Here is a 10,685-nt window from a genome sequence, read left to right on the forward strand (position 1 = left end):
CCTGAACGCGATACCTGAAACTCAGGCTGGATGCCTGTGCGTGCATGCCCAAGATCCTGAGAGGAGAATGGTAGAGAAGGGATTGCGGAGTGGCCATCCCCCCCGGGGGGGGGTGGGGGGGGGGGGGGGGGGGGGGAGCCGCTCCCTCCTCGCCGGCTTCCAAGCTCTGTTTCCTGCTTTTTCAGTTTCTTTGGGGAGGGGCGGGTGGGTCTGGATGAATTGTCCCGGCGGACCCCGATGAAACGGACCCGGGGACCGTACTCTTTTTAAAGGGTCCCTGCGGGGCCCGGGTAGGGAAGGGGTTGTCTTTGCCTGGGCGGGGGACTTCCTGAGCCTGCCGGGACCATGACCTGAACTGTGCCAGCGGGACGTGTCCGAAGCCCAAGAGCCAGCTTACCTGAGCCACCCCCTCCCCAGCCGGCATGGTAAGTGGGGTTCGGGCCCTCTTCTCTCCCCAGGCTCCCGGCTGGCCAGAGGGGCGGCCGCGGGCCCTGGGCTGCTGAGCCAGCGCTTCTTTCCCCAGGGCGGGGAGAGGCGCGTGCCGGGCCTGGCCGGTGACACATGCGTGCAGGGTGTGCAGCCCCGGCTCCGCGCTCCCATCCCCCCCAGGGATGCCTCGGGCCTGAGAGGGCCCTGGAAGTTCAGCCCGCGCAGCCCTTGCATTTGGCGTTTGCCTCTTGTAACTCAGCTCGTCATCACCATAACTGCCTTTTGCTCATTAAGGGCTTGCTGTGCACCAGGCCCTGTGCTTAGTTATAGACGTGTATTACTGAATGATCACACTAACCTACTGTTCTAAAGTGGGGAGACTGAGGCAGCAAGGCAACTAATTACCAAGTTCAAGGTCAAGCGACTCTTAGGTCAGGATTGAACCCTGGCAAACTGACTTCTTCGAAGCTACTATTATAGATAACACACTTAACAGAGCTGGACAGGTTCTTGGGGAACATCTCATCCAGCTATAGGTTTATGTATGGAGAAACGGAGACGGGTTTACCGAGGTCACTTACGTATAAAATGGCAAGGCTAGGAATGGTTGTATTCTTGTGACATCCAGGCTGCTGTTTTTTTCCTGCTGCATGCTCTGGTCTTTTCTCTGGTGCTGGGAAAACTATTCATCCTTTAAGGATCTAGGTCAGAAACTTCCTCTTCTCAAGATACTTTCCACATTTTCCAGAACTCTAGGTTACTAGGTATGAACTTGGATTTGTGTACTCAAATCTATTCGTTAAGCACTTATCTTTATGCTGTTGTAATTGTTTCTGAGCTTTATCTATTGCAGTACACTCAGCTCCCTCAAAAATGAAATTGCTTGAGCTTGATCTCAAGCAAGAGCCCCAGCTCTTGGCACAGAGTAAGCTTTGGTGAGTGGTTGATTGCCCGGGCTGTGTTTGGGTACCTCCAGGATAGAACTGTCTCCTTAAGTCCTCCCATTTTATTGCTGCCAAGTTAGGGTGTTGTGGAGAAAGGGACACAGTTATATCTTCTGTAACACAGATGCTCAGACTAATGGGATTGTCAAAACATTGAAGGGGGCTGTGAGTGGTTAGTTAGGTCCTGGGTGTAGAAAAAGGATCTATGGTGTAGCCCTGTCCATGTCATCATGGGGCTTACAAACATCTGGATAAAATATACCACTAATGCTAAACAGCAGTGTATAGTATGTACTATGTATGCGTCGTGTGGTATGTTTGTATACACACACGCATGGTATATGAGAGGTCTGAATAAAGTGTACGGAGGGCCAGCTCCTTAGCCTCGTGGTTAAGGGAGCACATCTCAGATGGCCAGCTGGTGGCTTGAGAAATACCTAAGGTGAGTGCCCCAGATCCCAAAAGCATAGAAAAATGGAGAAGAGTATGACCACACCCCAGTGGGGGATGCTTGTTTTCTCTTTTTCTCGGCAAGTGCACGTGCCCTCTGACAATGAAAAAAACAGTTTATGGAAAGTACATGTTATATAAAAATTATGCATGAATTTCAAGATTTTTTTGCACCAAAATAGATTTGTAGTTTAATTTGATATTTTTCACAAACTTTTGAAGTCACTGCATATATAGTGGCAGATCTGTCAAGGTCCCGAAGTTCCGATTTCCTCATCTATGAAATCTGGAGAATGAAATATCTATAAAGAATAATCCAGGGACCAGCAGTTAGCATAATGGCTATGTCGCTGGACTCTCACGTAGTCGACTGTGGTTCGGATCCCGGACCCGATGGCTTAAAACTTAGGCCGGGCACGTATGAATGCGTGCCCAAGATCCCAAGAGGAGAATGGAGGAGAAGGGATGGCGCCGTGGCCATCCCCTCTAGGGGGTGATTTCTCGTTTTCTATCTCTCTGTCTGTCGAGCGCACACGCCCTATAGCAAAAACCTCTCCCAAAAAGAAAAAAAAAAAAAAAAAAAATCGAGCGGTGGCACACGAGCATAATGGTTATGTCACTGGACTCCCACGTAGTAGATAATGGTTTGAGTATTGGACCTGGTGACTTAAAACTCATGCTGGGCACGCGTACACCCAAGATCCTGGGAGGAGAAGGGATTGCTTTGTGGTCATCCTCCCTGGGGGGGGGTGATTTCTCACTTTCTGTCTCTTTGTCTCTCTCATGAGCGCACATGCCCTATAGCAAAAATCTCTCTCAAAAACAAACAAAAAAATCAAGAGGTATGAGGTATAACATTTAGTGGTTGATGAAACTAGTACTTATTATTTCTTCATTTATTCTCTCAGTAACTTTGAAAAAAGTTCTTTATTTCCTTCTTTGTTTCTTTCTTGAGAGAGACAGATCTACATAGGCCTCCCTACATCTGGAACCCTCTGCCAGCCTCTTGTTCAGCAAAAGGTCACCCTGGTGTGTTGAGGTGACGGGGGATCTGAACCTGCGTCTCTCTCCCATCTTCGGCTCCAGCATTTCATTGTAGTAACCTATGTTCTATGCCACTGTGGCTAGGCCTCAATAAATTTAATTTTTGTTTGTTTGTTTGCTTTTAGTTGTAAAATATGCATAGCAATTTTACCACTTCAGTGATTTTTTTTGAGTGTATAGTTTAGTGGCATTAAGTATATTCACAGTGTTGTGCACTATCACCACTGTCCATCTCCAGGAGTTTGTTCATCTTTCAAAACTATTCATTAAACATGAATTCCTGTTCCCTTCCTTTCTCAGTTCTCCTCCCCACCAGTCCTGGCAACCACCATTTTCCTTTCTGTTTCTATGAATTTGACCACTTTAGGTGCCTCACAAAAATGGAATCATACAGTATTTGTCCTTCTGTAACCGGCTTTGCATAATGTCTTCAGGGTTCATTCATGTGGTGGTGGTGTGTCATAATTTCCTTCCTTTGTAAGGCTGAATTCCATTGTCTGTGTGTATATATGCCCCATTTTGTTTATCTGTTCATCCATCAGTGGATACCTGGGTTGCCTCCACCTTCTGGCTATTGTGAATAATGCTGCTATGAATGTGGGTATAACAAATCTTTCGTGGATTGTAAGTAGCCACTATGTGCCAGGCACTAAGGAATGTACAAGACTGACAGATTCCTCCCCTCACAGGATTTAGAGCATTGCTTTAGGACCCTTGGACAGCATTTTATCAACTGAGCTAGTCAGGCATCCTTATGTTCATGTTTCATTTTAATTGGCAGAACATTGGGAGAATGATCCCTTTGAGTAATTAATTGTAAAGTAGTTGACTTAATAACCCATGTACATTTTTTTCAGAAGTTGGGATTCAAGGCTTTTGTAATCTAGTTCTCAGTTACTTAAGCACACAGCAGGTCGTCACAGTGGATATAAGGTGAATAGGATGGTGTAATCAGATCATTTCTGAGTCACGTACTACTGGTTCAAGTGTAGGTAACCAGGGTCAGGATTTGGGTGGGGCAGGCTTGGTTCCCCAAAAGCAAAGAAGCCATTGACTGATTATGTTTTACAGGAAGAGAGACTTTTCTTTGAGGCCACAGCTCTTTCTTTATTCCAGGAATGTTTTTTCTCCCCATTGCTTGAAGACTTAGCATTTCTATTTTTAAGAGTTGACATACATTTGAACCTTTTTTTTAAAAAAAAAAAAAATCTTTTCTTTCATAAGGGAGAGAGACAGAGAAAGACATACCCTCAACAAAGTCTCATGCTGGGATCCTTCTCCCAGCCTTTCCAGCCAGCATCATGTTCCTGCCCAGGAGTACCGACAGGTCTACGTGAACAGAGCCCTGATTTTCCAAGGGTCTATATTCTGAAGTCTGTGCTCTTTGCAGTACATCGTGCCACGCTATGGGAAAGGTGATCAGGAGTGACATCCAATTATTTGAATTTATTTGGTTCTCAGATCATCGGTGGTGGGGCATAGGAACTGTGGGACTTTTCCTCTACGAGGGACCTTAGAACCAGTTCAAAAAGATTTGTCCTTGGAGTACTAGAGCAGCTAACTACACTCTTCATGACCTTTCACTATTTTTGATTGCATCGTCATTTTTTAAAAAGAATTATTTATTTCATTAATTTATCATTATTATTTCACATGAGTTTTGCCAGAGAAAGAGAGAAAGCAAGCTGTCAGGTCTAGGACTTGAACCACAGTTGGCCTTGTGGGAATTCCAGCGCCTTCGCCATCTGCTGGTCACATTATTATATTTTATTGAATTCTCAGGAGTTCTTAAGTGGTGTAACATTTTAGAAGAGGTTTTTATTACTTCTCTGGAAAGTTGTTACTTCATGTTGAATGGTGCTTAATGTGGCAATCTTGTACAAAATCATGTCCTTAAATTAGCATTTCTTTTTTAGTTGTTTAGAAATTACATTTATTACAAAGGTTTCTTTTTTCTTTTTTTTTTTTTTTTTGAGTTTTTTTTTTTTGCTATAGGGCACGTGGGCAGAGAGACAGAGAGAGGCAGAGAGACAGAAAGCGAGAAATCACCCTCCAGGGGGGATGGCCATGCCCCAATCCCTTCTCCTCCATTCTCCTCTTGGGATCTTGGGCACGCACGAAAACACACACACACACACACATGCCCGGCATGAGTTTTAAGCCACCAAGTCCGGGACTCAAACCGCAGTCGACTATATGGGAGTCCAGCGACATAGCCATTATGCTAACTGCTGGTCCCATAAAGGTTTCTTATTTTTGGTTGTCACCTACCATGAGTGGTCCCTTACATTTGGCCACTCTCATGATGTGTCCATCAGCTTGTTCATCCACAGTGTTGTGTTGTACCATGCTGCAAGAGGTATAAAGAAGGCATGGTGATATAGAGAGCTAGCAGGGAAGGGCTCATCAGTACCCAGAGGTTCTGTATGTCAGTCACCTCATAGAGGTGGTTTGGGGAGATAGTTAAATATCAAGAAGTAACTAACAGCTTATGAAAAAATCAGTGTACGAAATGGTTGAAATTATGAAATTACCCATTAAACAAAACCACCCCAAAATATGTCAGAGAAACATTTATCTACTTTAAACTAGAGCTTTTCAGTGTCTCAGCTTATTCATTCATGAAATAATTTATTGACTTTTCACCATCAAGTTTAGAATACTAGGCGATGTGGCTACAATGTAACAAACATAGAGAACTTTGTACATGCCAGATAGTTTACATGTGTTAACCCGTTTTCTCTTCAAAACAATGTCAGGAGGTAGAAGTTATTTTTATCCCCCGCCCCCTTTTTTTAAAAGAGGTTTTTGCTGTAGCTCTCCCCAGAAAGACAGAGGGAAACAGAGACAGAAAGTGAGAAGTTTGACAAGAAAAAAAGTTATTGCAAATAAAAGTTGTTTGCAGATAGTTAGAAAGATCAGATACACATCAGTAAAGATAATTGGAAATAATAGGTGTCAAGTGAGAATGAAAAAGAAGTAAACATTTTATTCCATCCATCAACAGCATCAGACAAGTTGAACAATTCTCTCTTCCGGTAATTATTCCTTTGTCTTTTAGACTAAAGAGGTCTTACTAGTTGTTTCTTTCTCATTTCACTGATCTTTTTCTTTTTCTTTCTTTCTTTCTTTCTTTCTTTCTTTTTTTTTTTTTTTTAAGGTTTTTGCTATAGGGCACATATGCTTGCTTGAGGGAGTGTAGGGGGAGAGAGAGAGAGAGAGAGAGAGAGAGAGAGAGAGACAGACAATGAGAAGAAAAGTGAGAAATCAACTCAGGAGGGATGGCTATGCCACAATCCCTTCTCCATTCTCTTGGGACTTTGGACAAACACACACATGTCCCTAATGTGTTTTCTAAGCCACTGGGTCCAAGATTCAAACCATGGAGCCATGTGAGATCCAGTGCCCCAGCCATCACACTAAATTTTTAATAAGAGAGAGGAAAGGAATGAGGAGGAGGGAAGAAGGAATACATGGAGACTTTAGACATTTCGTGGAGGACCAGCTGCATAATAGTAGTTAAATGTGCAGAGAGAGCTGTATCCCACATGGCTGACTGCAGTTTGTAATCTTTACATGATCACTTGGAAACCACACTGGGCATATAGCTATATGCCCAGAATCCTGACAAGATGGAAAAATGGAGGAAAAAAGGATTGTGCTATGACTAGGCCCTGTTGTGGGAGGATGCTTGCTCTTGTGGGTTCTCTTTCTCTTCCCTGTTCTTATACATACACATGTGCCCTCTGGCAAAAAAAAATTCACAAAATGGAGTTTATTTTAAATAAAATATGAGTTTATTTTGGTGCAAAAATTTGAAATCCAGCCATAGTTTATTCATAATACACATTTTTCATGAACTTGTTAATGTCCCCATCCCGCTGCCTCTGTATTTTGACGGGTTTAGCCTTTGCGATCCTCCGCTGTGATCCTCTGCCCCAGCTTCCCGGTTAGCCAGGATCATAAGTGAGTACAACTGCACTTGGCCTGTTGATGTTGGTCTGGGATCTAACCCAGGCCTCCCATGTGGCCTCAGCCTTGCGTCTCAGTGTCCTACCACTTGCATCACTATGGTTGGGTGCACTGATCTTTAAACGGCTGGAATGCCCTAGGCCTCAGACTTAGTGAACTCTTTCAGATCACCTATAGGCCAAGAACTCCAGCCAGATCTCTCTCCTTAGCTCCAGTCTCATATCTACCACTGCTTACGTAACACGCAGGCTTATTTGTCAGACGTGTCTAACTGTTACTGTGGTACAAGCTCATCTCCTGCTACTTTGCCCTTTGTTCATTCTGCTCTAGCTATCCCGGCCTTCTTACTGTTCTTCGTACCTCTCAGATGTGGTCCAACCACAGGGCTTTGGCCTGGCTGAAGCCTTCACTTGATTGGACTGTGCTTTCTCCTAGGAATCACTAAACTTTCAAATTCTGAGAGTCACCTTCCCAATGAAGCCTACCCTTATCATCTATTACTTGATTTTATGTTTTTTTTTTTTTTTTTTTTTTTTTTTTTTTTTGTTTTTTTTAGAGGTTTTTGCTATAGGGTGTGTACGCTCGCTAGACAGACAGAGATAGACAGAAAGCAAGAAATCACCGCCCAGGGGGGTTGGCCATGCCACAATCACTTCTCCTCCATTTTCCTCTCGGGATCCTGGGCATGCACGCACACGCGCCCGGCATGAGTTTTAAGCCACCAGGTCTGGCGTGAACCGCGGTCGACTACGTGGGAGTCCAGCGACATAGCCATTATGCTAACTGCTGGTCCCTGATTTTATGTTTTTTAGAGAAGAGATTTTTTGCTGTAGGGTGTGTGTGCTTGCTGGAGAGACAGAGACAGAGAGGTAGAAAGTGACAAGTCACCCCCCTGGGGGGCGGTGCATGCCACAGTTTCTTCTCCTTCATTCTTCTGGAATTTTGGGCATGCACACACGTGTCTGGTGTGAGTTTTAAGCTGCCAGGTCCAGAACTTGAACCATGGTTGATTATGTGGGCATCCAGCAACATAACCATTACACCATCTGCTGGTCTTCCCATCTTAACACTCATTTAAAATGGGAATCTTACTTCAGAACTTCTCATCCCTCATATCCTCTTTTACTTCTTTTATTTAAAAAATAATTATTTTATTCAACTTTATTTATTTTATTTTGATCAGAGAAGGACAGCAAGAGAGCAAGAGAGAGAGAGGAAAAGTGAGAAAGCAAGCCTCCAGGTCCGGGACTTGAACCACTGTTTGCCACATGGGAGTCCAGTGCCCTTAGCCACCATGCCACCTGCTGGTTCCTCCTTTACTTCTTTTGGTAGCATTTACAGTTTTTTATTTTTTTAAAAGATTTATTTAATTTTATTTATCATTATTATTATTTAATTTGCTATAGGGCATGTGTACTCACCAGGGGGGGAAAGAGAGAGAGAGAGAGAAAGAGAGAAAGCAAACCATCAGGTCTGGGACTCGAACCACAGATGGCCATGTGGTAGTCCAGCACCTTAGTCATCATGCTGCCTGCTGGCCTGCATTTACAGGTTTTAACATTTTATATACTTGATGTTATTTACGAAGCCTATTTTTTGTTGTCTCCGTCTGCTAAAATATTAGCGCCATAAAGGTTGGGATTTCTATTTTGTTTACTGATATATCTGAAGAGTATAGGACAATTCCCAGCATAGTGGATAGTTAAATTGTGATAGGAATGCTGTGGAGTTCTTAGGTGTTCAAAGAAGATTCCTTGGGATAAATAGAAGTTACAGTAAGGATATTTTAAAAGAGAAGGATAAACTATATGTAATGTTAAGAAGGTATCAGAGCAAAAATTGAAGGTACACATGTATTCTTTGTTGAAAATGATGAATATGGTAATATCCTTGATTTCATTATCACAGGCTGCATGCATACTTTGGAAATCTATATTGTAGTCCACAAAGATGTACAGCAGTTAGAGCCAGCAGGTGACATAGAGGTCGACAGCTGGATTCTTCATGGCCAGTTGTGTGGTTTGGACCCTGGACCCAGCAGCTTGAAAAACATGCTGGGCATGTATGTATGCATGCCTAAAGTCTTGTGGGGGGGGGGGGGGGGGGGGTCACACAAGCAGTTGGCATAACGGCTATGTTTTTGGATTCCCACGTAGTCGACTTAGATGTTGTAGCTTAAACTCACGCCAGGTGTGTGTGTGTGTGCGCGTGCCAAGATCATGAGAGGAGAATGGAGGAGAAGAGATTGCTGCATGGCCATCCCCCCTTGGAGGGGGTGATTTCTTGTTCTCTGTCTCTGTCTCTCTCTGTCTTTCTGGTAAGTGCACGTACCCTATAGCAAATTAAATAATAATAATAAGAAAAGAAAAACAGACTAGGGGAGAAGGGATTACAGCATGGCCCTTCCCTTTGGGGGTGTTATTTCTCACTCTCTCTCTGTAACTCTCTTTCTGTCTCTCTCTGATGAGTGCATATTCCTATAACAAAAAAGATAAAAACAAAATGTACAATAATTAATGTAAATAAAACATTATTAAAATTTTTTTAAAGAAATCAAGTACTGGTTTGGCCATCATAGAGTTTTTTTTTTTTTGAAGAAATAGCTGGAGAAAAGGTTTTAGAGTTTATGGCTAGATTATGGAGAATACTAGCTTAAGTAGTTTGGCTTTGTTTTTTTTCCTTAAAAAGGAAGATCAGTCTATCTACATCTAGGTTAGATTCGTTGGAAACCAGATGTGACACCATCCCTCTGTGGATGTGACAAAGGCCTGGTCTTGGATGTGGAGAGAAGACGCGAGCAAGAGAGTTGTCACTTAAAACTCTGGTTGCAGAGTTAAGGAATGAAGGAAGGGGAAAAAGCTCAAGTTGACTTTGGAAGCCTTTAACCTGGTGACTGGGAATAATGAGTTTTAATAAGGTGGTGATTTGGATTTGGTAAAGATGGAAGAGATGATAGGTAAAGACATTGTCAGGAAGAACTGACAGGCTGTGGGCCATGTGCTGATAAATTACGGATTAGGCTGTATCTGTGGGTGCACAGGCAGTTGCTGTTGAGTCTTGAGGGTAATCAGCGCCAGCGCCGAACAGGACAAGGATGTTGAGGGGTTTAGGTGTTTGGATTGCTTAGGTATTGGCATATATGTCTAGGTCAAGGAAAATGTGCTTGTATAGGCTGGGGTGAGGAGGATAGGAATTCCTCAAAGTGTAGTTCTTTACTGTTCCTATTTTAATAATCTCCCCACTCCCAATTATTCATTCTACAACCTGTTGCAGACTTTTTTGTCTTCGTCTTTTTTTTTTTTTAATTTTGCCAAAAGTGTGTGCTTGCTGGAAAGAATACACGTGTGCAAGAGAACAAGCAAGCACCCTTCCCCATGGGAAAAGTCATGCTGCAATCCCTCTCTTTCATCATTTCTCCCTCCCTTCAGGATTTTGGGTGCACACACCCATGAGTACCTGGTATGTTTTTTAAGCCGCTGGGTTTGGGACTTGAACTGTAGTCAGCCATGTGGTATTCAGCCTCTAACCACTGTACCACTGACTTGCCCTGTCTTCAGATACTGTTTTTTTTTTAAAGAATTATTTTATTTAACTTTTATTTATTTATTTTAATTTGACCAACGAGGGACAGAGCAAGAGCGAGAGACAGTGAGAGAGAAAAAATGAGAAAACAAGCTGCAAGGGCCGGCAAATGGTGTGGTTGTTAAAGGTGCTGAATTCCCACATGGCCGACCGTAGTTGAGTCCTAGACCTGGTGGCTTACTTTCTCACTTTCCCTTTCTCTCCGTCTCTGTCTGGTCAGATTAAGAAATAATAATAACAAATGGAATTAAATAAATCTTTTTT

At 43.2% G+C, this 10,685-nt stretch overlaps 1 protein-coding gene across 2 annotated transcripts in view; it reads left to right on the forward strand.

The window, feature by feature from the left end:
• The first annotated feature begins 145 nt into the window (after positions 1-145).
• The window catches only part of XPO6 (exportin 6), a 134,664-nt gene continuing 124,124 nt past the window's right edge, over positions 146-10,685 (forward strand). For both annotated transcript variants that reach the window (XM_014587730.2, XM_014587731.2), the window contains exon 1: positions 146-425. In XM_014587730.2, coding sequence (XP_014443216.1) covers positions 423-425 — 3 coding nt within the window. In that variant the 5' untranslated portion in view covers positions 146-422. The remainder of the gene's footprint in view (positions 426-10,685) is intronic.

The sequence above is a fragment of the Tupaia chinensis genome, unplaced genomic scaffold, assembly GCF_000334495.1.
Source record: "Tupaia chinensis unplaced genomic scaffold, TupChi_1.0 Scaffold000231_1, whole genome shotgun sequence".
Classification (NCBI taxonomy): Eukaryota; Metazoa; Chordata; class Mammalia; order Scandentia; family Tupaiidae; genus Tupaia; species Tupaia belangeri.